At 45.3% G+C, this 26811-nt stretch overlaps 1 protein-coding gene across 3 annotated transcripts in view; it reads left to right on the top strand.

The window, feature by feature from the left end:
* Positions 1-26811, top strand: part of DDX60 (DExD/H-box helicase 60) — a 460164-nt gene that overhangs the window by 50897 nt on the left and 382456 nt on the right. For 2 of the 3 annotated variants that reach the window (XM_040418646.1, XM_040418644.1), the window contains exons 4-8: positions 1228-1417; positions 4211-4540; positions 6980-7087; positions 13863-13976; positions 25129-25287. In XM_040418646.1, the coding sequence (XP_040274580.1) occupies positions 1228-1417; positions 4211-4540; positions 6980-7087; positions 13863-13976; positions 25129-25287 (901 nt within the window). The remainder of the gene's footprint in view (positions 1-1227; positions 1418-4210; positions 4541-6979; positions 7088-13862; positions 13977-25128; positions 25288-26811) is intronic. The other variant, XM_040418645.1, reaches the window with a different exon arrangement.

Raw genomic sequence — 26811 nt, 5'->3', positions numbered from 1 at the left:
CGAACCGGGGGCGCCCACCCACAGAGTTCTGGGGATTCCAACTCCGGACCCAACCCCGCTGGTATTGGGGTCTCAGATTCATATATCTGTCGAGATTCCATCTTATAATTACATTACATCTTTCTCACTTCTATAGAGTCAGGGCTTTGTTGGATTCAGAGATAGACCTCGACGGTAGTGCAAGGATGGGGCCCCCAGGCCGAGGGGACGTTGCAGTGCCGATAAACGGCCAGACATGCGACCTCCCATGTACTATGCACAGGGCAGCAGGGGGAGTGTGAGGTCCTATTTACCTTAATAGAGCTCTATTAGACAATAGGACAAGCACAAGGGTTCTAACCCCTAAGAGGGCTAATAGTTATTAAATAAAAAAGTTTTTAAAAAAGTAAAAAAAAACACCAAATATTAAAAGTTTAAATCACCCCCTTTCCCAATTTTACATGTAATATATATAAACAATGAAAAAATAAACATACTACATATCACCACATCCGAAAAAGTCCAAACTATTAAAATATTAAAAAATATCTCCTATGCGGTGATTCGCCATTTTTTTGTCACCTTGTCCTCCCATAAAATAGGATAGGACTGTTCTATTATGGGCCGGACGCCCCATAAAATGGGAAAGCACTCTGCTTTTTTGGTGTTTTATTTTCATCCAAAGCCGACCCTGTGACCAGATGGCTTTCATTGTTTTTTGTCTGGCTAAATCTCAGCACGAATGCCGGAAACAGACTGCATCCCTGCCGGGTCCAATTATAGTCAATGGGCTGCAGCTGGGAAAGTCAGATACGATTTACTCCTGCAGGCTGTTCCTCTGCTGAAACAGCCTGCCGGGAGATTTTAACAGTAGTGTAAAACTAGCCTAAGAAATGTGTACTTCAACTATTTGCTGAAATAGTTTTCAGTTCTAGTATACTCTACCACCACTGCACCCCTAACATGTCCCTGGCACAGCCTGAATCTCAGTTCCATGGAACCACTGAAGGCACAGCTCTGTGTGCCTATGTACTGGACTTGGTACTGGGAGAGGTGTCCCCGAGTATAACTAGTTAGTCATGATACTTACTTTTTCAATGTGACAATCTCGTGTCATGTTGGCTGGTTACAAAGCAAAAGAATATTTACATGATTTGGGCAAACTTATCGTATCCTAGGCACATACTGTGTTGTAAAACCAACTAGTAAGTGTACAGTGTACTACACGTGTTCTTTTCCTTCCGCTAGGTATGCAAGTCTTCTTAATGATTATGTAGAATCTGATGTTTTTGTCATTGATGGAGATTCATTATTATTATCCTGTGCTTTGGATAAATCCCTGAAGAAAGGACAGAGTTTGCATTTCGTCTTCTTGGTGGAACGTTTCTTGCTTAATTTTACAGACAAAGGAGCAAGATATGTTGTTGTCTTCTTCCAGGTTGGTAACTACTGCTTAGCCCAAATGGGCATAGTGTCATGTCAGAACATGCAAGAGAAATACACATATCGACTAAATACAGTGGTAGGCAGCCTTTAGTGGCCTGAAGCTGACCATACACATTGAAGGTGTTGTCCAAGATATTACTATTGATATCTTATCCTCAGGATAGGCCATCAATACCTCATTGGCTGGTTTCCAACACCTATCAGTCAGCTGTTTTGGGGCAGCTCTGAAGCTAGAACTACACAGCTCCATCAGTTGTGTCATGGATGGAGCTGGTTAGACAACACTGCTCCCATTCACGCAAAAAGGAGCAGCTCTGGAGTAACCAGCTCCATCTACTATACATTGGAGGAATCTATTGTGAAACGTCTGACATTCTGAACCCCCCACCAATCCGATGTTTAAGATACTGATTGCCTATCCTGAGGATAGGCCATAAATAGTAAAATCCTGGACAACTTCTTTACATAATTGTCAACCAAACCATCAATTGTCCACCATCGGTTTCTCCTGATTCTACCATAAAAATGCAAGCTAGGCATAGCGTGCATGTTTATTTCAATGATGAGACCTCTCGGGCAGCATCCTATCTTATCTAGAGTAAAGGACAGGGCATGATTATATCTCATATACCCAATCCCTCTTTTCCTTGACCTCTGCCAATGGCGGTGAGTCCGGACACCCCATACACTTTGCATTGTCAACCAATCCTGTTGAACAGAATCTCTAAGACCGTGCTCAGTCCGGGAAACATGGCCTGTGTGTTCACTTCATCTCCCCTGACCCAAACTGATTACATCATAGTGATTTATGATACAGTCAGTTCTTATTTAATGGCTGGTCTATTGTACTGTGCCCATGTGATAGTACAGTACTACAAAGCCGCGATCACAGAGTAACTGACTGTATCATTAATGACTATGATGTCTCCTGGGCTGAGCACAGTTGTGTAAATCAGCCCTTAGGCCTCTTGCACACGAACGTGTGCTGCCCGTGCTGCGGACCGCAATGCACGGGCACTGACCTCACGAAAGCACTCCGTAGTGCTTCCATTCTGTGGTTCCGTTCCGCACCGCAACTCCGGATTTGCGGACCCCTTCAAGGGAATGGGTCCACAACTGTAATGCGGAATGCACACGGCCGGTGTCTTGTGTATTGCAATACAGCCACGGGGGACACACGATCGCGTGGAAGAGGCCTTAAGTGTATAACCAACTTTAAGCATTTGATGGGCTGAGCCTTAGCACTAGACACCTGGGCCTGCAGGCTCCTGAGACATGAATCATTCAGGCAGCATCAATTTACCACTATGGAAATGACCTTGATATCTATGTCAAAATGTTTCATGTCATTTTACTGTTCATTTCATCCTTCACTTTTGTAATAAATGAGATGAGATGAGTCCTGTACGTGAGATGAGTCAGGGACAGGACTCATCTCAGGTTAATTTGCATATGTATCAAATCGGTTTTTTTACACAATAAAAGCACACAGAGCTATGGGGACTGGGTATTGCGGATGTGCTAGCGGCCATCTAGCAACCCATGTCCTCAGCTCTATACACAAAATCCTGGTGACAGGTTCCCTTTAAATGCTGTTTTTTTAAATTAAAAATATGAAATTCATGCTGATTTTTTTCTACAGCATGTGAATGAGGTTTAGTGACTCCCCAATTATATGCATTTTTAATGTGGAATTAGCACTGCAAATTCACAACAAATATGTCATAAGTTAAAGGGGCTGTCTGACTTCAGCAAATGGTATTTATCATGTAGACAATGCCAGGGCCCCCCTCCTCATAGCATAGCTGGGTAAAGTTGCTGGTATTTTCTCTTGGTCTCAGCCACCAGAAAGGCCTGTGCTTTTTCCTATATTTTCCCAGCATGACCACCACTGATGGATTGCAGGGTGGTCGTAACCATGGATACGAGCAGTGTATAATTTGATGGAAAAATGAATTAAGCCAGTAAAGGAGGCAATATGGACAATCACAATACATTAGTAAGTGTCTTGTATTAAAGGAGTTATCCAATCCCTATAATGACCGCAGAATGCCAGGGCCACCCTCCTCTAGAGCATACTTACCTACTCCCTGGGCACCCGCATCCCTCTGGATCTCTGCACTGCCGATGCTGCATCTCCCCGTTGCGCGGATCAAAACATCCGGTGATGGTGGGGGAGGGGGATTGTACAGCCAATAGCAGGCTGCGATGGTGACCAGCCTCCCTGGCAGTTAGGGAGGCTGGTCACTGTCACGGCCTGCTATTCGCTGCACCCCTCTTCCCCCCCCCCCGTCCCCCCGTCCCTGGATGTTTTAATTTAAGCAATGGATAAATACAACATCGGCCGTGCAGGGATCCAGAGGGATGTGGGTGCCCAGGAGTAGGTAAGTATGCTCTAGAGGAGGGTGGCCCTGGCATTCTGGGGTCATTTTAGGGATTGGATAACTCCTTTAATACAAGACACTTACTAATGTATTGTGATTGTCCATTTTGCTGTAGGCTGTCCAGGCATGCTGGGTATTGTAGTTTGGCAACAGCTGGAGGGCCGCAGGTTGGGCATCCCTGTTTTAGTGTATACAGTACCTTGGAAACTAGCATTTGAGTGGCCAGAGTTAAATGAATGATGACACTGTTACATGATCCTAGCAGCTGCACTTTACTAATGTTGGAAAACTAAAATTTTTCCAAATTTTCACTCTAAACTGAAAATCTTCAATCATGCAGCCATGAAGAAATGGGTCACCGCCACTGCTTCTCTTATAGATGTGTTTTGTGCCATTCACAGGATATGGAACCAACATATTCCCAATATCCTGAGTTAAAGTCCTGGCGTACTCAGTTGATAATTCATCTGGAGAAAAATGCGAACACAACCGTATACTTATTCTCAAACTTTCACTCTTCGCAATGGAAATCTTTTCTCAGAGACCAGTCTCCTTACTTTTTAATGGTTTCTGATAAAGGACTAAATCCTCAGCAAACATATTTTTTTAATCTGCTAATGTTAGATTCTCTGGAAAACAACCTTGATGTTGTGCTTACTGCTGGACTGGAGTCTGATCACCTCAGGGTTTATGGATACCACATCATATCTTCTCTTAGAACCAAGACATTGGTAAGAACACGTTTATGGACTAGTCTCGTATAGTGAATGTTTTATGGTTTAGAATAATTGACACCAGGGGCGTTGCTAGGGTCTCAAAAGATCTGGATTTCAAGCCCAAATGAATATGGCCCAGTTCTCTAACTCGACCCTCCCCCGCACCTTCCTGTACTCACTATACAGCAGCACATACTTCTCACATCCGGGGCCTCCCAGGTGATGTCTCCTCTGATGTAGATCTTCTCTGTCATCTTCTTCTTCATTCAGTCAGGACAACTTCTTTCCGCTGCCTCGTCTCTACAGAGTGTGACACACGGACATCTTAGCTTCCTCACATTTCTATCATCATCCCCCAACCTGGTGTGTCATCCTGCTGCTCGCTGTGCTCTCCAATACCCCCAAATACTATCCTAAAGGAAAATGAATGCCCCCCATAGTAATAGTGCTCCTCATAGTCCCACCAATAGTAATTCCCTTCTAGAATGCCCTCATTAGTAATACTGCCCCCTACAGTGCCCCCACCCGTAATAATGCTCCCAAAGAGTGCCTCCATTAATAGAAGAGCCCTCCAGTATTAAAAATGCCCTCACAGAGCCCCCAGTAGAAATAAGACACCCGTGTTGTTCCCCCAGTGGTAATAAAGCTCTCTACAGACCCCTCAGTAATAATAAGGCCCCCCATAGTGCTCTTAGTAGAAATAATGCAGATCTATAAGTCCCTACTATACAGCCCCCAGTGTTAATAAGAACGCCTATAATGTCCTCTGGATTTATAATGCCCCTACAGTGCCCCCAGTATTTATACTGCCCCCTACTGTTATAATTCCCACCCTGAAGTGCCCCCAGTATTTATAATGCCCCCTTCAGTGCCCCCTGTAGTTATATTCCTCCCTCCACCATACAGTCCCATGAAAATAACATCACTGCCCCTCCCTTCAGCCCCTCCAAAATACAGTCCCATGTAAATAACATCACTCCCCTTTCTTCAGCCCCTCCAATATATAGTCCCATGTAAATAACACTATTTCCCTCCCTCCGCCATAGAGTCCCATGTAAATAACATCACACCATCTCTCCAGCCCCCTCCAAAATACAGTCCCATGTAAATAACATTACCTCCTCCCCAGCCGCCTCCAACATGCAATCCCATGTAAACATCACCCCCTCAACATTCAGTCCCATGTAAAAAACATCACTCCCTCCCCCAGCCGCCTTCAACATACAGTCCCATGTAAATAACATCACTCCCTCCCATAGCCACCATTAACATACAGTCCCATGTAAATAAATCACTGCCTCCCCCAGCCCCCTCTAACATACAGTCCCATGTAAATATTATCACTCCCTCCCACATTCGCCTCCAAAATACAGTCCCATGTAAATAACATCATCCCCTCCCACAGCCGCCATCAACATACAGTCCCATGTAAATAACATCACCCTGCCCCAGCCCCCGCCGACATACAGTCCCATGTAAATAACATCATCCCCTCCCACAGCCGCCATCAACATACAGTCCTATGTAAATAACATCACCCTGCCCCAGCCCCCGCCGACATACAGTCCCATGTAAATAACATCATCCCCTTCCACAGCCGCCATCAACATACAGTCCCATGTAAATAACATCACCCTGCCCCAGCCCCCTCCGACATACAGTCACATGTAAATATGTATTTTTTAACCACTGAACGTACTACAATTCCCATTTTGCAATTTAGTAAAGCGAGACTTATTTATTTCCTACCACTGGCCTAGTTACAGACTCTAGCACCATCCACCAGACACAATATCTACAACTTCAGCCTTGCAACCTTACAAAACGATAGACACTAAGGGCACCCCAACTACATCAGGGTGGGCCCCGAGGGAGGAAATGGTGCTCCATGCTGTCACTGCCCAGCCCTAGGGAGCATCAGTGTGAGGATTGCCACTATGATTTTTGTGAACAACTGTCGTTGCCAGAGCCACTCCCACTTTCCTCTGTGCTCCTCCTGGACTTGCAGCGCGGGAATGGAGGCCCCGTTATAAATGATTAATTTCAGGAAGGGGCAACAAGGTCTTATTTCATTATTGCTATAAGGCCTCATGCACACGAACGTTGTTTGTTTCCGTGTCCGTTCTTTTTTTTGGCGGATAGGATGCGGACCCATTCATTTCAATGGGTCGGCAAAAAATGCAAACAGCACACCGTGTGCTGTCCACATCAGTATGTCCGTTTCGTAGCCCCACGAAAAAAATAGAACATGTCCTATTCTTGTCCGTTTTAGGCATTGTTACAATGTATCCACAAAAAAAAAACAGATGGCATACGGATGTCATCCGTTTTTTTTTGCGGATCTGCAATTTGCGGGTCCGCAAAACACATACGATCGTGGTCATGTAGCCTAATTAAAGTGTTGCATGTGAAATGCATATTAAAGCCAAGAATCCTGTTTTCTTCTTTCTTTAGATAACGGAAATGTTTAAATCAACTCCAAAAGCAATCATTAGGTTTCAGGGGCATAACTCATCCAAGCCTCTCTCTGAACTTCTGAAGAAGATGGACTGGAAGGAGCAGGTACAAATTCTACCCACTTAGGGCTTGTTCACACGAATGTGTGATGCCCGTTGCCGTATTGCAGACCACATTTGCGGATCCACAATACACGGGCACCGTTCCGTTCATTTCAATGGGTCCGCAAATCCGGAGATGCTGAACGGAAGAATGGAACAGAACACTACGGAAGCACTACGGAGTGCTTTCTGGGGTTCCGTCCCGTACTTCCGCACCGCAAAAAGATAGAACTTGCTCTATCTTTTTGCGGAACGGAAGGATCATGGACCCATTCAAGTGAATGGGCCTGCGATCCCCATGCGCCTGCCCCGCGGACGGTGCCCGTGCATTGCGGACCGCAATTTGCGGTCCACAGCACAGACACGGGCTTCACACGTTCGTATGAACGAGCCCTTAGGGCGGGTTCACATCACTGCGTATAGGACTTTTATTACCATTTAACCACCTCCGGACCGCCTAACGCAGGATCGCGTTCCGGAGGTGGCAGCCCTGCGCACAGTCACGCATATATGCGTCATCTCGCGAGACGCGAGATTTCCTGTGAACGCGCGCACACAGGCGCGCGCGCTCACAGGAACGGAAGGTAAGAGAGTTGATCTCCAGCCTGCCAGCGGCGATCGTTCGCTGGCAGGCTGGAGATGTGTTTTTTTTTAACCCTAACAGGTATATTAGACGCTGTTTTGATAACAGCGTCTAATATTCCTGCTACCTGGTCCTCTTTGTTTGGATCGACCACCAGAGGACACAGGTAGCTCAGTAAAGTCCCACCAAGCACCACTACACTACACTACACCCCCCCCCCCGTCACTTATTAACCCCTTATTAGCCCCTGATCACCCCTGATCACCCTATATAGACTCCCTGATCACCCCCCTGTCATTGATTACCCCCCTGTCATTGATCAACCCCCTGTAAAGCTCCATTCAGACGTCCGCATGATTTTTACGGATCCACTGATAGATGGATCGGATCCGCAAAACGCATCCGGACGTCTGAATGAAGCCTTACAGGGGCGTGATCAATGACTGTGGTTATCACCCCATATAGACTCCCTGATCACCCCCCTGTCATTGATTACACCCCTGTCATTGATTACCCCCCTGTAAAGCTCCATTCAGACGTCCGCATGATTTTTACGGATCCACTGATAGATGGATCGGATCCGCAAAACGCATCCGGACGTCTGAATGAAGCCTTACAGGGGCATGATCAATGACTGTGGTGATCACCCCATATAGACTCCCTGATCACCCCCCTGTAAAGCTCCATTCAGATGTCCACATGATTTTTACGGATGCACTGATAGATGGATCCGATCCGCAAAACGCATCCGGACGTCTGAATGAAGCCTTACAGGGGCATGATCAATGACTGTGGTGATCACCCCATATAGACTCCCTGATCACCCCCCTGTAAAGCTCCATTCAGATGTCCGCATGATTTTTACGGATGCACTGATAGATGGATCCGATCCGCAAAACGCATCCGGACGTCTGAATGAAGCCTTACAGGGGCATGATCAATGACTGTGGTGATCACCCCATATAGACTCCCTGATCACCCCCCTGTAAAGCTCCATTCAGATGTCCGCATGATTTTTACGGATGCACTGATAGATGGATCCGATCCGCAAAACGCATCCGGACGTCTGAATGAAGCCTTACAGGGGCGTGATCAATGACTGTGGTTATCACCCCATATAGACTCCCTGATCACCCCCCTGTCATTGATTACACCCCTGTCATTGATCAACCCCCTGTAAAGCTCCATTCAGATGTCCGCATGATTTTTACGGATGCACTGATAGATGGATCGGATCCGCAAAACGCATCCGGACGTCTGAATGAAGCCTTACAGGGGCGTGATCAATGACTGTGGTGATCACCCCATATAGACTCCCTGATCACCCCCCTGTCATTGATTACCCCCCTGTAAAGCTCCATTCAGACGTCCGCATGATTTTTACGGATCCACTGATAGATGGATCGGATCCGCAAAACGCATCCGGACGTCTGAATGAAGCCTTACAGGGGCGTGATCAATGACTGTGGTGATCACCCCATATAGACTCCCTGATCACCCCCCTGTCATTGATTACACCCCTGTCATTGATTACCCCCCTGTAAAGCTCCATTCAGACGTCCGCATGATTTTTACGGATCCACTGATAGATGGATCGGATCCGCAAAATGCATCCGGACGTCTGAATGAAGCCTTACAGGGGCATGATCAATGACTGTGGTTATCACCCCATATAGACTCCCTGATCACCCCCCTGTCATTGATCACCCCCCTGTCATGGATCACCCCCACTGTCATTGATCACCCCCCCTGTCATTGATCACCCCCCCTGTCATTGATCACCCTCTGTAAGGCTCCATTCAGACATTTTTTTGGCCCAAGTTAGCGGAATTATTATTTTTTTTTCTTACAAAGTCTCATATTCCACTAACTTGTGTCAAAAAAAAAAATCTCACATGAACTCACCATACCCCTCACGGAATCCAAATGCGTAAAAATTTTTAGACATTTATATTCCAGACTTCTTCTCGCGCTTTAGGGCCCCTAGAATGCCAGGGCAGTATAAATACCCCACATGTGACCCCATTTCGGAAAGAAGACACCCCCAGGTATTCCGTGAGGGGCATATTGAGTCCATGAAAGATTGAAATTTTTGTCCCAAGTTAGCGGAACGGGAGACTTTGTGAGAAAAAAATTAAAAATATCAATTTCCGCTAACTTGTGCCCAAAAAATTTTTTTTCTATGCACTCGCCATGCCCCTCATTGAATACCTTGGGGTGTCTTCTTTCCAAAATGGGGTCACATGTGGGGTATTTATACTGCCCTGGCATTCTAGGGGCCCCAAAGCGTGAGAAGAAGTCTGGTATCCAAATGTCTAAAAATGCCCTCCTAAAAGGAATTTGGGCACCTTTGCGCATCTAGGCTGCAAAAAAGTGTCACACATCTGGTATCGCCGTACTCAGGAGAAGTTGGGGAATGTGTTTTGGGGTGTCATTTTACATATACCCATGCTGGGTGAGAGAAATATCTTGGTCAAATGCCAACTTTGTATAAAAAAATGGGAAAAGTTGTCTTTTGCCAAGATATTTCTCTCACCCAGCAAGGGTATATGTAAAATGACACCCCAAAACACATTCCCCAACTTCTCCTGAATACGGCGATACCACATGTGTGACACTTTTTTGCAGCCTAGGTGGGCAAAGGGGCCCATATTCCAAAGAGCACCTTTAGGATTTCACAGGTCATTTACCTACTTACCACACATTAGGGCCCCTGGAAAATGCCAGGGCAGTATAACTACCCCACAAGTGACCCCATTTTGGAAAGAAGACACCCCAAGGTATTCCGTGAGGGGCATAGCGAGTTCCTAGAATTTTTTATTTTTTGTCACAAGTTAGTGGAAAATGCTGATTTTTTATTTTTTATTTTTTTTTCATACAAAGTCTCATATTCCACTAACTTGTGACAAAAAATAAAAACTTCCATGAACTCACTATGCCCATAAGCGAATACCTTGGGGTGTCTTCTTTCCAAAATGGGGTCACTTGTGGGGTAGTTATACTGCCCTGGCATTCTAGGGGCCCAAATGTGTGGTAAGGAGTTTGAAATCAAATTCTGTAATAAATGACCTGTGAAATCCGAAAGGTGCTCTTTGGAATATGGGCCCCTTTGCCCACCTAGGCTGCAAAAAAGTGTCACACATCTGGTATCGCCGTACTCAGGAGAAGGTGGGGAATGTGTTTTGGGGTGTCATTTTACATATACCCCTGCTGGGTGAGAGAAATATCTTGGCAAAAGACAACTTTTCCCATTTTTTTATACAAAGTTGGCATTTGACCAAGATATTTATCTCACCCAGCATGGGTATATGTAAAATGACACCCCAAAACACATTCCCCACCTTCTCCTGAGTACGGCAATACCAGATGTGTGACACTTTTTTGCAGCCTAGGTGGGCAAAGGGGCCCATATTCCAAAGAGCACCTTTCGGATTTCACAGGTCATTTTTTACAGAATTTGATTTCAAACTCCTTACCACACATTTGGGCCCCTAGAATGCCAGGGCAGTATAACTACCCCACAAGTGACCCCATTTTGGAAAGAAGAGACCCCAAGGTATTCGCTGATGGGCATAGTGAGTTCATGGAAGTTTTTATTTTTTGTCACAAGTTAGTGGAATATGAGACTTTGTATGAAAAAAAAAAAAAAAAAAAATCATCATTTTCCACTAACTTGTGACAAAAAATAAAAAATTCTAGGAACTTGCCATGCCCCTCACGAAATACCTTGGGGTGTCTTCTTTCCAAAATGGGGTCACTTGTGGGGTAGTTATACTGCCCTGGCATTCTAGGGGCCCAAATGTGTGGTAAGGAGTTTGAAATCAAATTCTGTAAAAAATGACCTGTGAAATCCGAAAGGTACTCTTTGGAATATGGGCCCCTTTGCCCACCTAGGCTGCAAAAAAGTGTCACACATCTGGTATTGCCGTACTCAGGAGAAGGTAGGGAATGTGTTTTGGGGTGTCTTTTTACATATACCCATGCTGGGTGAGAGAAATATCTTGGCAAAAGACAACTTTTCCCATTTTTTTATACAAAGTTGGCATTTGACCAAGATATTTATCTCACCCAGCATGGGTATATGTAAAAAGACACCCCAAAACACATTCCTCAACTTCTCCTGAATACAGAGATACCAGATGTGTGACACTTTTTTGCAGCCTAGGTGGGCAAAGGGGCCCATATTCCAAAGAGCACCTTTCGGGTTTCACTGGTCATTTTTTACAGAATTTGATTTCAAACTCCTTACCACACATTTGGGCCCCTAGAATGCCAGGGCAGTATAACTACCCCACAAGTGACCCCATTTTGGAAAGAAGAGACCCCAAGGTATTTCGTGATGGGCATAGTGAGTTCATAGAAGTTTTTATTTTTTGTCACAAGTTAGTGGAATATGAGACTTTGTAAGAAAAAAAAAATAAAATAAAAAAATCATCATTTTCCGCTAACTTGTGACAAAAAATAAAAAGTTCTATGAACTCACTATGCCCATCAGCGAATACCTTAAGGTGTGTACTTTCCGAAATGGGGTAATTTGTGGGGTGTTTGTACTGTCTGGCCATTGTAGAACCTCAGGAAACATGACAGGTGCTCAGAAAGTCAGAGCTGCTTCAAAAAGCGGAAATTCACATTTTTGTACCATAGTTTGTAAACGCTATAACTTTTACCCAAACCATTTTTTTTTTTTACCCAAACATTTTTTTTTTATCAAAGACATGTAGAACTATAAATTTAGAGCAAAATTTCTATATGGATCTCGTTTTTTTTGCAAAATTTTACAACTGAAAGTGAAAAATGTCATTTTTTTGCAAAAAAATCGTTAAATTTCGATTAATAACAAAAAAAGTAAAAATGTCAGCAGCAATGAAATACCACCAAATGAAAGCTCTATTAGTGAGAAGAAAAGGAGGTAAAATTCATTTGGGTGGTAAGTTGCATGACCGAGCAATAAGCGGTAAAAGTAGTGTAGGTCAGAAGTGTAAAAAGTGGCCTGGTCTTTCAGGGTGTTTAAGCACTGGGGGCTGAGGTGGTTAAAATAACGGACCTCACGAAATGGCTAAAACAGATGTCAAATGTGCATAAGGGCGGGTTCGCATTAATATTACGGAATTCCGTTATAGGTTCCATTATTACAGAGTTATAATGGAATATAACGGAATTTTAGGACAGGATGCAAAACGGAAGCCTTTAAGAAGCATTCAGTGTTGTTCCGTCCTAATACATGTCTATGGGGACACATAATGGTTCAGTTTGGTTCCATTATACATGGCGGAAAAAATAGTCCTATCGACAGTTCTGTTTTTTTACAGGATCCGTTTTTTTGCTTTACTTTTCTGTTTGAAAAAAGAGACACTGATGGGAACCCGACCTTTGTAAAATATGTTAATAATGGCTGTAATTGTGCTACAAAATGCCTATTATGTACAGATTCGATGGCCAGTGCAGACACACAGGGTTGTGTTACAGAGGAGGCAATTCGCATGTATAGATATGCATATGCAGATTGCAGACACATAGGGTGGAATATACTAAGGATCTTTTTAAATTGCCGGACAATTAGACCAATTATTGGGAATGAGGAGTATGTAGAAATGCTTATTCCTGATTATTGGCCCATTGTAAAAAAATTACCTGATGAACAAACCAAATGATAGGTTCTGGGCAGAAGAAACGGCTGTATAATCAGTTTCCATTTCTGTTCCGCTTCCATTTCATTTTGCCGTTCCGTTTTTCCATTTGGTTTCTGTTTGTGATCCGTTTTTTGCGGATCACAAATGGAAATTGAAGCATACAATAATGTTTAAACAGTAAGTACATAAAAAAATTGGGCTGGGCATAACATTTTCAATAGATGGTTCCGCAAAAACGGAACGGAACGGATACGGAAGACATACGGATGCATTCGTTTTTTTTTGCGGAACCATTGACTTGAATGGAGCACCGGAACATGTTTTGTGGGCAATAATAGGACATGTTCTATTTTTTAATGGAACGGAAATACGAAAATATGGAAACGGAATGCATACGGAGTACCTTCCGTTGTTTTTGCGGACCCATTGAAGTGAATGGTTCCACATACGGACCACAAACGGAACGCAAAAAATGGAATGGAAACGGAAAATACATACTGTCGTGTGCAAGAGGCCTTATAGCAATGGTATAAACTAAACTAACAAAGTTTACCTCTCTTCCATAGGTGCAGAAAAGCATTTCCCTTCTTCCTACACATCTTAAAGATGCCCGGGCAATCACTTGTGTTGTTGCATGTTCCATGGCGCTGAGAATACATGCTGAACCTAAACCCATACAGGTACAGTCTGTATGTAGTAGAGAGAACTAATCTGAGGATTGGAGTCTGTGTGCAGCAGTGAGGTTCATCTTCTACTTAAATCAATGGCTCTTCTTATTTCGGGGCATAGCTATAGGTATGAGTTGCACCTAGGCCTTAGTGCCTGCAGAGGCTGCATAAGAAAACCACAGTATCATATATCACACCTGCTAGGTGTGGGAACCTGTTACAGATTTCTGCAAGAGGGCCCAAGAGTTTCACGTTATGCCTTTGGTAAATATTTAACTAGCAGAAGGACCCGGCTTCGCATGGGTATATTTCATCTATTTCATTTAATGTTTGTGTGTGTCGTTAAAAGATATCAACAGTATCCCCCATAACAGTGACCTCTACAGCACTCCGCCCCTTTAACAGTGAACTCCAGTCCCCCACACTGACACCCCCATCCACAGTGCCCCGCCACTTTAAAATGGGACCTCCACAGAAGCCCATTCCCTTAATTTTGACCTTCACAGCAGCCCATCCCTTTAACAGTGAGTTTCACAGCACCCCACTCCATTGAGAGTGACCTCCTCAGGGGCCCACCCCCTTAACAGTGACCTCCACAGTACCCCGCTGCCTTAACAGTGACCTCACAGTACCCTGCTGCCTTAACAGTGACCTCCACAGCAGTTGCCCCATTAATAGTGGCCTCCACAGTGTCCGCCTCTTTAACAGTGACCTCCACAGTGCCTGCAACTTTAACAGTGACCTCCATAACGTCCTGCCCCTTTAATGCTAGGGCTACATGACGACATGTCGCGCAACATTTTGTCGCAACAATTTTTATAATGATAGGCTATGGTGACAAGATGGATTTTTCTGCAACTGTCGCGTCGCAGTGCAACACCATAGACCATCATTATAAATGTAGCAGTGTAGTTGTGCCCTATGTGTCGTGCGACTTATTGTCGGCCGACACATGTCGTCGTGTAGCCCTAGCCTAAAGCTGACCTACAGCAGTGAAAAAAAATGGCTGGGTTGTTATGGAAACCTGGTGTAAAACTGTGTGTATGTGGAGACTAAGGGCCTGCGAGCTTCTATTGGCTAATAAGGGACATGTGACCGTGTGTATGGCAGTTGGGATATGAAGAGAAAGACTTGCAGGCTTGTATTGGATAATGCAGGACATTTTTTGGGAATATCTCAGGAACTGTGACCCCCTAGAGAGCTGTGACCCCCACAAGATTTCTTTCCAGGTAGCAAGGGATGTGTATACCAAGTTTCGTTGAAATCAAAGGTTGCGTTTTTGAGTGATCGCAGAACATACACACACACATATATACGTCCTTTATATATATAGATATATAAAGCTGAGTGTATGTGTGTATGTCCGCTAAAGGAATCCGCACTGTCGCATTTATAATCACGATATTTGTCCGGGAAGGGTTTAGACCAGGTTTAAGCTCTACAGGACGTACCGTTCCTGAGATATTCCCAAAAAATGCAAATATGGCACATCACATGACCTACATTAGAAGCCTGCAGGTCTTTCTCCTCATATCCCAACTGCCCTACACACGGTCACATGACCCTTCTCAGCCAATAGAAGCTCGCAGGCCCTTAGTCTCCACATACTGTCACGACTGTGACTGATCCAGACAGGTCTGGGAGGAGAAGGTCGCAGCGACTTGCTACTCGCGATAGCTTGTGAGTTTGCTCCGTGGTTCAGGGTATGTCATCTGGGTTTTGCCTTGTGAACCTTTTTGTCCTGACTGGGAGTTTGAAGGCATCCTTCTCAGGTGAGTCCTGTCTGCCACTCCCAGCTACTATATTAGTTTCACATTCACTTGCAGTCATTGCCAGATATAGTCCTTACTTCCAGTTCTATTCTGACCTTTGAAGGAGATCGTTTGATGGTGTTGCTGTGGAGCTCTTGTCCGGTGTGGACTGTCGTGATTGGGATCGCCTTCTCTGCTCGTGACTGGATAAGTCTATCTCTGATATAGTTTGTTTGTTGCTGTCTTCCCCTGCTGTTCTCCTAGACATGAGTGATGGTGACTAGTGCTCCCATCGGCCTTTCCCCACTCTAGGCCTTTTTAGGGTGACGGAGGGTTTAGGCATCCTGCTCGCCGCACGGGTTCACACCCCGTCTAGGGTATCAGGGCAGACAGGTGCCAGCTTAGGGTTAGTCAGGGGTGGCCATACTATTCCCATCCATAGATAAGGGTCCCCCTTCCCCTCCGTCTGGTGCGACACGACTGCTGCTGGGGTAGCGGTCGTGACAGTATATCTGGCCTTTTAAAAAAAAAAAAAGTGTGACATTTCCTTTTTTTTTTTTTTGCTTGCTGTTTTGCTTTGTATTTTTCTGTTCCACTATGGATCCGGTTACGGTTTTGGCGAAACAATTACAGGGATTATCCCTTGAAGTGGCAGGATTAAAAGCAACAGTGCTGCAGCAGCAGCAGCCATCCTTGGGTTCCACCGTTGCTACGGGAAACCAAGGTACTCCTGAGCCAAAAGTGGCTTTACCTGATAGGTTCTCAGGAGGGAGAGACCAATTTGTAACCTTCAGAGAAGCTTGCAAATTGTTCTTCAGGTTACGCCCTAGATCCTCCGGCGGTGAGGAACAACGGGTGGGTATTGTAATTTCTCTCCTGCAAGGAGATCCGCAGGCTTGGGCTTTCTCCCTACCATCAGACTCTCTGGCCTTACGATCAGTGGAGGAGTTTTTTGAAGCCCTGGGTCTCGTATATGATGACCCGGACAGGGTCTCACTGGCTGAGTCTAAGCTACGTAGACTTCGGCAAGAGAACCGGTCTGCTGAACTATATTGTTCCGAATTCCGTAGGTGGGCTACTGATACGTTATGGAACGACTCGGCCCTTAGGAGTCAGTTCTGCCAGGGGTTGTCTGAAAAATTAAAAGACGCGCTGGCGGTATATGAGGTCCCTGGGTCTCTGGAGGCTGCTATGTCTCTGTCCATAAGAATCGACAGACGACTCAGGGAGAGACTATTAAATTTTACGGAGGCCTCTATAGGGCAGGGATCGGTTAGTTATGATCCAGTCGAACCAATGCAAATAGGGGGCGCCACTAGACGGGTGAATCCTCCTAAGTTCCGCTGTAGGTCAGAGGTTTGTTTTCGTTGTGGGGGGAGGGGTCATTTTGTAAAGGTTTGTCCCTCAGAACCCAAGAGACCACAAACAAAGGAGCCGCCGGAAAACTAGAGGCCCCAGATTGTGCGGAGGATAACAGTCTGGGCGTATTCGTTTCCTCCATACGCATGTCTCAGTTTTTGTTGTCCGCTACCGTTGAGGCGGGCAATAAGACTGAGATCTGTTCCGTCTTTTTGGACAGTGGGGCGGGGGTCAACTTGGTGGATTCACGGTTTGCTCAGGCTCTGGGTTTTACTCCAGAACCGATACGCAGAACTATTCCTGTTTTTGCCATCGACTCCTCCCCTCTTATTTAGAAAGAGTTAACTCAGATCATTCATAATATCCATCTGCAGGTAGGGGACCTCCATAAAGAGCATATCTCGTGTTATGTCCTGGACGGTCTTCCAGCTCCTATGGTATTGGGGCTTCCCTGGCTGGTGACTCACAATCCAGTGGTGGATTGACAGGCCGGGGAGATTGTGGAGTGGAGTGAACATTGTAAGGACAACTGCTTGAGTAGTAGGTGCTCTACACTTTCTGTAACATCTTTACCTGCCTTTCTGTCAGATTTTATGGATGTGTTCTCTGAGAAGGGTTGTCAGGGGTTACCACCTCATAGTCCATATGATTGCCCGATTAATCTACTACCTGGGGCCAAACTACCTAAAACCCGGTTATACAATCTTTCCGGCCCGGAGAGGAAGGCTATGAAAGATTATATTTCGGAGAGTTTGGCTAAGGGACACATCAGACCCTCTTCTTCACCTGTGGCTGCAGGGTTCTTTTTAGTTAAAAAGAAAGATGGGGGCCTACGTCCTTGCCTGGATTTCCGGGAATTAAACCGGATAACTATCCGAGATCCCTATCCTCTTCCTCTCATTCCCGACCTCTTTAATCAGGTTGCTGGTGCTAAATGGTTCTCCAAAATGGATCTCAGAGGAGCCTATAACCTGGTTCGCATCAAAGAGGGGGATGAGTGGAAGACGGCTTTTAATACTCCGGAAGGGCATTATGAAAATCTGGTCATGCCATTTGGTCTTACTAATGCGCCTGCGGTATTCCAACATTTTGTCAACGATATTTTTAGTCACCTTATCGGGAGATTTGTTGTGATATATCTTGATGACATCCTGGTCTATTCCCCGGATCTGGATACACATAAGATCCATGTGAGACAAGTGCTGCAGATATTAAGGGCCAACAAATTGTTTGCTAAGTTAGAAAAATGTGTGTTCGCCGTAAAAGAACTGCCATTTCTGGGGTATGTGTTGTCAGATTCAGGTTTCCGCATGGATCCAGAGAAAGTCCGGGCGATTATAGACTGGGATCTGCCTGAGAACCTGAAGGCATTGCAACGCTTCCTGGGGTTTGCCAATTTTTATAGAAAGTTTATAAAAAACTATTCCTTGGTGGTCAAACCACTGACGGACATGACCCGAAAGGGATCCGATTTTTCCAAATGGTCACATGCAGCCAAAACTGCCTTTGCATCTCTGAAGGAGAGATTCACCTCGGCCCCTATTTTCATTCAGCCAGATGTCTCGCTTCCTTTTATTGTAGAGGTTGACGCATCAGAGGTGGGGGTGGGAGCGGTACTATCTCAGGGTCCGTCCCCTGGTGAATGGCGTCCGTGTGCTTTCTTTTCGAAGAAATTGTCTACTGCAGAAAGGAACTATGATATTGGCAACAGGGAACCTTTGGCTATTAAGTTGGCTTTTGAGGAGTGGCGTCATGTTTTGGAGGGGGCGGTTCATCCCGTCACGGTGATTACTGATTACAAAAACGTATTATATCTGGAGTCTGCTAAACGTCTCACCCCTAGACAGGCTCGGTGGTCGTTATTTTTTACTAGGTTTAATTTTGTAATAACCTATCGCCCGGGGGCAAAAAATACTAAGGCGGATGCATTGTCTCGAAGTTTTCCTGGAGGGGGTGATGTTGAGGTACCAGAGCCCATTTTGCAAAAGGGGGTGGTGGTCTCTGCATTACACTCAGGTTTAGAGGGGAGGGTGTTGGAAGCTCAGGGGGACGCCCCGGCCTCCTGCCCCTCGGGTAAACTGTTTGTGCCAGAAAATTTACGACTGGAGATACTAAAAGAACACCATAACTCCACACTGGCAGGACACCCAGGTAGTAGGGCAACCTCTGAGTTAGTGTCTCGTCGGTTCTGGTGGCCTAAATGGCGCCAGGAGGTGTTGAATTTTGTGTCTGCATGTGCTACCTGTGCTCGTTCTAAGGTAGATCATACTCGTCCGGCAGGCCGTCTTTTACCTCTGGCCATCCCCAACAGGCCTTGGACGCACCTGTCAATGGATTTCATTACGGATCTACCAGTATCAGCGGGGAAGACTGTTATTCTTGTAGTTGTTGACAGATTCAGTAAAATGGTGCACTTTATTGCTCTTGCCGCATTGCCTAATGCTAACACACTGGCTCAGGTTTTTATTGACCACATCGTGAAGCTTCACGGGGTCCCTTCCGATATTGTTTCGGATCGTGGTACCCAATTTGTTTCTAAATTTTGGAAAGCTTTTTGTTCTCGTTTAGGGGTTCATCTGTCATTTTCTTCATCTTTCCATCCACAGTCCAACGGTCAGACTGAACGTACCAATCAAAACCTAGAGACATATTTGAGATGCTTTGTTTCCGAAAATCAGGAGGAATGGTCATCTTATTTACCGTTAGCCGAGTTTGCCATTAATAATCGTCGTCAAGAATCCACCGATAAGTCACCATTTTTTGGTGCGTATGGTTTCCATCCTCAGTTTTGTACGTTTAGTGAGGGGGGGCCGCCTGGGATTCCCGAGGAGGAACGATTTGCGTCTTCACTTTCTTCAGTGTGGCAGAGTGTGCAAGAAAGTTTGAAGAGAATTGGTGGTAGATACAAACGTGCGGCTGATAGGAAGCGCTCTGAAGGTCCGGACCTTGGGGTGAATGACTTGGTGTGGTTGTCTACCAGAAATATCAAGTTGAAGGTTCCCTCGTGGAAATTAGGTCCGAGATTTATTGGTCCTTATAGGATAATTAAGATCATTAACCCGGTGGCTTTTCGTCTGGAGCTACCTCAGACTCTAAGGATCCATAATGTCTTCCACAGATCTCTGCTTAAGAGATATGTAGAACCTCCTGAACCATTGCCACTACCGCCTCCACCGGTGGTTGTTGATGGCAGTCTTGAGTTTCAGGTAGAAAAGATTGTTGATTCACGATATGTTCGCCGCTCTCTTCAGTACCTGGTGCACTGGAAAGGTTATGGTTCTGAAGAGAGAATGTGGGTTCCAGCATCAGAGATAAAAGCGGACAGACTCATTCGGGCTTTTCATAGCTCCCATCCGGAGAGGCCTGGTCTTGAGGGTCCAGGGGCCCCTCGTAGAAAGGGGGGTACTGTCACGACTGTGACTGATCCAGACAGGTCTGGGAGGAGAAGGTCGCAGCGACTTGCTACTCGCGATAGCTTGTGAGTTTGCTCCGTGGTTCAGGGTATGTCATCTGGGTTTTGCCTTGTGAACATTTTTGTCCTGACTGGGAGTTTGTAGGCATCCTTCTCAGGTGAGTCCTGTCTGCCACTCCCAGCTACTATATTAGTTTCACTTTCACTTGCAGTCATTGCCAGATATAGTCCTTACTTCCAGTTCTATTCTGACCTTTGAAGGAGATCGTTTGATGGTGTTGCTGTGGAGCTCTTGTCCGGTGTGGACTGTCGTGATTGGGATCGCCTTCTCTGCTCGTGACTGGATAAGTCTATCTCTGATATATTTTGTTTGTTGCTGTCTTCCCCTGCTGTTCTCCTAGACATGAGTGATGGTGACTAGTGCTCCCATCGGCCTTTCCCCACTCTAGGCCTTTTTAGGGTGACGGAGGGTTTAGGCATCCTGCTCGCCGCACGGGTTCACACCCCGTCTAGGGTATCAGGGCAGACAGGTGCCAGCTTAGGGTTAGTCAGGGGTGGCCATACTATTCCCATCCATAGATAAGGGTCCCCCTTCCCCTCCGTCTGGTGCGACACGACTGCTGCTGGGGTAGCGGTCGTGACACATACACAGTTTTACACCAGGTTTCCATAACAACCCAGCCATTTTTCTTCACTGCTGTAGGTCAGCTTTAAAGGGGCAGGGCACTGTGGATGACCCTGTTAAGGTTGCGGAGTACTGTGGAGGTCACAGTTAAGGGGGCAGGTAGGGTGCCATTCAGGCCACCCTCAAAAGACGGACTTAAAAACCCACCCCCAGGTCCCGCTAAGCCTTGCCCCTGACCTAGTTAGGCAACGCCCTTCACACTACCCAGCCGACGGGTATTGAGAGTGAGCTGTTCAAAAGGACATCCGGCCTAAAACCGGACCTCTGGCCACCCTAGGGGCAGGCTGCTGTGGAGGTCACAGTTAAGGGGACGGTCCGCTATGGAGGTCAGTGTTAAGGGGCAGATTGATGTAGAGGCCACTGTTAAGGGGGTGGGGTGAAATCACTGTTGAGGAGATAGGGTACTGTGGAGGTCACCAATAAAGGGGCGGCCGCAGTGGAGGTTACTGTTAAAGGGGACGGGCCGCTGTTGAGGGCTCTGTTAAGGGGGCAGGGGACGGTGGAGGTCACAGTTAAGGGGACGGTTAGCTATGAAGCTCAGTGTTAAGGAGCAGGGTGCTGTTGAAGTCACCGTTAAGGGGGCAAAGTGTTGTGGAGGTCACATCTTAAGGGAACGGAGCTTAGTGGAGGTCACTGTTAAGGGGTGGGTTATTGTGGAAATCACTGTTAACGAGACTGGGTACTGTGGAAGTCACTAATAAAGGGGAGGCCGCTGTGGAGATCACTGTTAAAGAGGGGGGCGCTGTGGATGTTACTGTTAAGGGGGCAGACCGCTGTGGATGTCACTGTTAAAGGGGCGGGCACTGTGAAGGTCACTGTTAAGGGAGGAGGGGACTGTGGAGGCCACTATTAAAGGGTACTGTGACTTCACTGTTAAGGCAGCGGGGTACTGTGAGGTCACTGTTAAGGGAGAGAGGTACAGTGGAGGTCACTGTTAAGGGAGCCGGCCCCTGTGGAGGTCACTGTCAAGGGGGTGGGGTGCTGTGCAACTCACTGTTAAAGGGGCAGGCTGCTGTGAAGGTCAAAGTTAAGGGGGTGGGCTGCTGTGGAGGTCCCATTTTAAGGAGATGGGGCACTGTGGGGGGGTCAGTGTTAAGGGGTGGGGGCTGTGGCTGTGGAGGTCACTGTTAAGTGGGCAGGGTACTGTAGATGTCACTGTTGTGGATAGTGGATACTGTCGATATCTTTTAACGACACACACAAACATTAAAGGAAATAGATGAAATATACTCGTACGAAGCCAGGTCCTTCTGCTAGCATATATATATATATATATATATATATATATATATATATATACACTGCTCAAAAAAATAAAGGGAACACAAAAATAACACATCCTAGATCTGAGTTAATTAAATATTCTTCTGAAATACTTTGTTCTTTACATAGTTGAATGTGCTGACAACAAAATCACACAAAAATTAAAAATGGAAATCAAATTTTTCAACCCATGGAGGTCTGGATTTGGAGTCACACTCAAAATTAAAGTGGAAAAACACACTACAGGCTGATCCAACTTTGATGTAATGTCCTTAAAACAAGTCAAAATGAGGCTCAGTAGTGTGTGTGGCCTCCACTTGCCTGTATGACCTCCCTACAACGCCTGTGCATGCTCCTGATGAGGTGGCGGACGGTCTCCTGAGGGATCTCCTCCCAGACCTGGACTAAAGCATCTGCCAACTCCTGGACAGTCTGTGGTACAACGTGACGTTGGTGGATAGAGCGAGACATGATGTCCCAGATGTGCTCAATTGGATTCAGGTCTGGGGAACGGGCGGGCCAGTCCATAGCATCAATGCCTTCATCTTGCAGGAACTGATGACACACTTCAGCCACATGAGGTCTAGCATTGTCTTGCATTAGGAGGAACCCAGGGCCAACCGCACCAGCATATGGTCTCACAAGGGGTCTGAGGATCTCATCTCGGTACCTAATGGCAGTCAGGCTACCTCTGGCGAGCACATGGAGGGCTGTGCGGCCCTTCAAAGAAATGCCACAACACACCATTACTGACCCAATGCCAAACTGGTCATGCTGGAGAATGTTGCAGGCAGCAGAACGTTCTCCACGGCGTCTCCAGACTCTGTCACGTCTGTCACATGTGCTCAGTGTGAACCTGCTTTCATCTGTGAAGAGCACAGGGCGCCAGTGGCGAATTTGCCAATATTGCTGTTCTCTGGAAAATGCCAAACGTCCTGCACGGTGTTGGGCTGTAAGCACAACCCCCACCTGTGGATGTCGGGCCCTCATATCACCCTCATGGAGTCTGTTTCTGACCGTTTGAGCAGACACATGCACATTTGTGGCCTGCTGGAGGTAATTTTGCAGGGCTCTGGCAGTGCTCCTCCTGTTCCTCCTTGCACAAAGGCGGAGGTATCGGTCCTGCTGCTGGGTTGTTGCCCTCCTACGGCCTCCTCCACGTCTCCTGATGTACTGGCCTGTCTCCTGGTAGCGCCTCCATGCTCTGGACACTACGCTGACAGACACAGCAAACCTTCTTGCCACAGCTCGCATTGATGTGCCATCCTGGATAAGCTGCACTACCTGAGCCACTTGTGTGGGTTGTAGACTCCGTCTCATGCTACCACTAGAGTGAAAGCACCGCCAGCATTCAAAAGTGACCAAAACATCAGCCAGGAAGCATAGGAACTGAGAAGTGGTCTGTGATCACCACCTGCAGAACCACTTCTTTATTGGGGGTGTCTTGCTAATTGCCTATAATTTCCACCTGTTGTCTATCCCATTTTCACAACAGCATGTGAAATTGATTGTCACTCAGTGTTGCTTCCTAAGTGGACAGTTTGATTTCACAGAAGTGTGATTGACTTGGAGTTACATTGTGTTGTTTAAGTGTTCCCTTTATTTTTTTGAGCAGTGTATATATATATATATATATATATATATATCTACATGTGAAAATTTGTTTATTTGGCTGTACATTTGCTCTTCATAGGCTCCTACATGGCTTGATAGATCTCAACCAAACTTTGTACATACTATGCTTTTTCTCTGATCTCTGACCTCGTAAACACATATTATACTTCAATTCTTATCTTACTCATAAGTGTTTTTGAGCTACAGGTATTAGTAATTTAGAGGTAAGGGACTTCGATCCAAATTTCAGGGACAATTTGATTGGCTGCGAAGCCAAATTTCCTCATGCTTTGTGGTAAAGAATCAATTTTCCCTGAAAGGGTGGTAAAATTAAGTTGTACTTACCGTATCCATTTGAGTGCAAAGAGGCCGTAGTGACCATCTTGCTTGAAGATCCCCCGTAAAATCTTGTGTGCGGTGTCGTATGACATCACCACGCTGGCCAGATTTCGCGCTGGATCTTCAAGCAAGATAAGTATAATTTAGTTTTTGTTTAATCAACCCCAGAAAGGCCTTATTATTTATCTCATACATACAAAGAAATGTGCTTTGTGGAAAAGTAATTCATCACAAATTGAATTTGTTTGTAAAATTCGGCGAAAAAGCCAAATCAAATTTTTAAGAATTTCGCTCATCTCTAGCGACAGGTCCTCTTTAGAGACAAGTGAAATGATTCTAAATGAATTGAATTTCCCAGAAATTCATAGTCCATCCAAATCCAAGTCTTTTGTGATAGGATTCAGACAAATCTCTCAAAATGGAGCCGCCATTTTACAGGTTAGAAGACAGAGAAGAAGGCATCTGCCACCAAAATGGGATACATTTCGAACAATATTTTCATTTAAAAATATAATCAGTTACCACTGGCTATCATCCATTTACCCATGGCTATATATGACGCTGTCACTTTGACATTACTGATGCTGTCTTGGTGTTGAAGAGAATGAAAGGAATTGTATACAGTCCTGATACAGTCCTGCGAAAATGAATTTCAAAAAATTTGTAGTCCATTTAAGCTCTTTTTGGAAAATTGTAATACAAATGACACTTTATATTAAAGTCATTCTTCCTTTCTTAAAGGATGACAACATGCGCCTGACATTGGAAGAAGCAAGTGACTTGTGCAAAATGCAATGTCTGTGTGTGGCGCTAATGATCACTTTGCCACTTTCACAGCGAGCAAGAATAAGAAGGCTAAATGCAAATTGGAACGGAATTGCCTCCTCATTTATTTCCACAGTGAGCATTTATTAATTACTTTAGCAGTATAGATGTCAGTGATGCATACTGCTGGAAAATAAATATATATATTATGTCAGCGGGATGCATGACAGCTGATTCTAGTTGACTGTGTTCCGCAGGCCTATATCTTCCATGAAGGTTTATTTAAGGTTCATGCATCACATTGATAGGATTCTGCCACACGTAGTTTTTGTCATGACTCTTTCTTAACAAAAAAAAATGTAAAAATGTCCAAATTGCGCAATATTCTTTTAAGGCCTCATGCACATGACAGTATTTTTTCACGGTCCGCAAAACGGGGTTCAGTTGTTCCGTGATCCGTTTCCGTTTTTGTTTCCGTGTGTCTTCCTTGATTTTTGGAGGATCACCAGACATGAAGGAAAGTGAAAAAAAATCTAAGTCAAGTTTGCCTTGCAAATGATAGGAAAAAAACGGACGCGGATGACAATCTTGCGCGCCTCCGTGTTTTTTCACGGACCCATTGACTTGAATGGGTTCCGCGAACCGTTGTCCGTGAAAAAAATTGGACAGGTCCTATTTTTTGGACAGACTGGAAACACGGATCACGGACGCGGATGACAAACGGTGCATTATCCAAGTTTTCAACGAACCCATTGAAAGTCAATGGGTCCGCAGAAAATCACGGAAAACGGAACAACGGACAAGGAACACAACAACGGTCGTGTGCATGAGGCCTAAGGCATACAGGTATTTTTATTTGTTTATTTTTAAAATAGGGAAAGGGTAATGATTATATAAATATATACCATGGCCTCCTGAGCAGGTGGCATATTTCAAGCCCTGACTATTTGATCTGCTGCCAGCTCTGATCGCTGCTCTTTCCAGGGCTTACAGGGGAGATAGAGGGTGCTGATTGCCCGCATTCAGTGCAGACAGTAACTGGAACATTAGCGTTTTTTAGTCGGATCGCGCTGCTCTACGGAACAGAAAATTCCTCACTCAAGATTCATTCATATGTTGATGGATATAGGAAAGCACTCAGGCCACAGAAAGCCACCTCCTCCTCCCCATCACAAGCTTCTGTCAAAGACTAAAAGTTGCAACAATAGTGAAGCACCATCACATAGGTTGAAATGGAAAGGGTTTATTATACTCACAAGGTTAAAACGATAATAAACAGTATATAAAAGGGCGGTCTTTTTAAACCCGCAGGTAGGTATACACCCCACCTCTATAAAACGTCATATTACAATCATTACAAAATATACCCTTAAAACCATAACATATTACTAAAACAAACACCAATATAAATACATAGTAATCACATTTCCTCTCCTCATATAAATTAGACAGTACACTCTCTATTTACTTTAAAAACCTCCGTGGTTACTCCTCATTCATGTTTACACATCCCTCACGTGACTTAACTCAAGACGTCTTATAAACCAATCATAGTTCACAAATCCTAAGGCCCACCCTCTTTCATTCAGAAAATTACACCCACGTCACACCCCACATGTGGGGTATATTTTGTAATGATTGTAATATGACGTTTTATAG

Source organism: Bufo bufo, chromosome 2 (genome assembly GCF_905171765.1).
Source record: "Bufo bufo chromosome 2, aBufBuf1.1, whole genome shotgun sequence".
In the NCBI taxonomy this organism is placed as follows: domain Eukaryota; kingdom Metazoa; phylum Chordata; class Amphibia; order Anura; family Bufonidae; genus Bufo; species Bufo bufo.
This window is presented reverse-complemented; position numbering and strand designations above follow the sequence as displayed.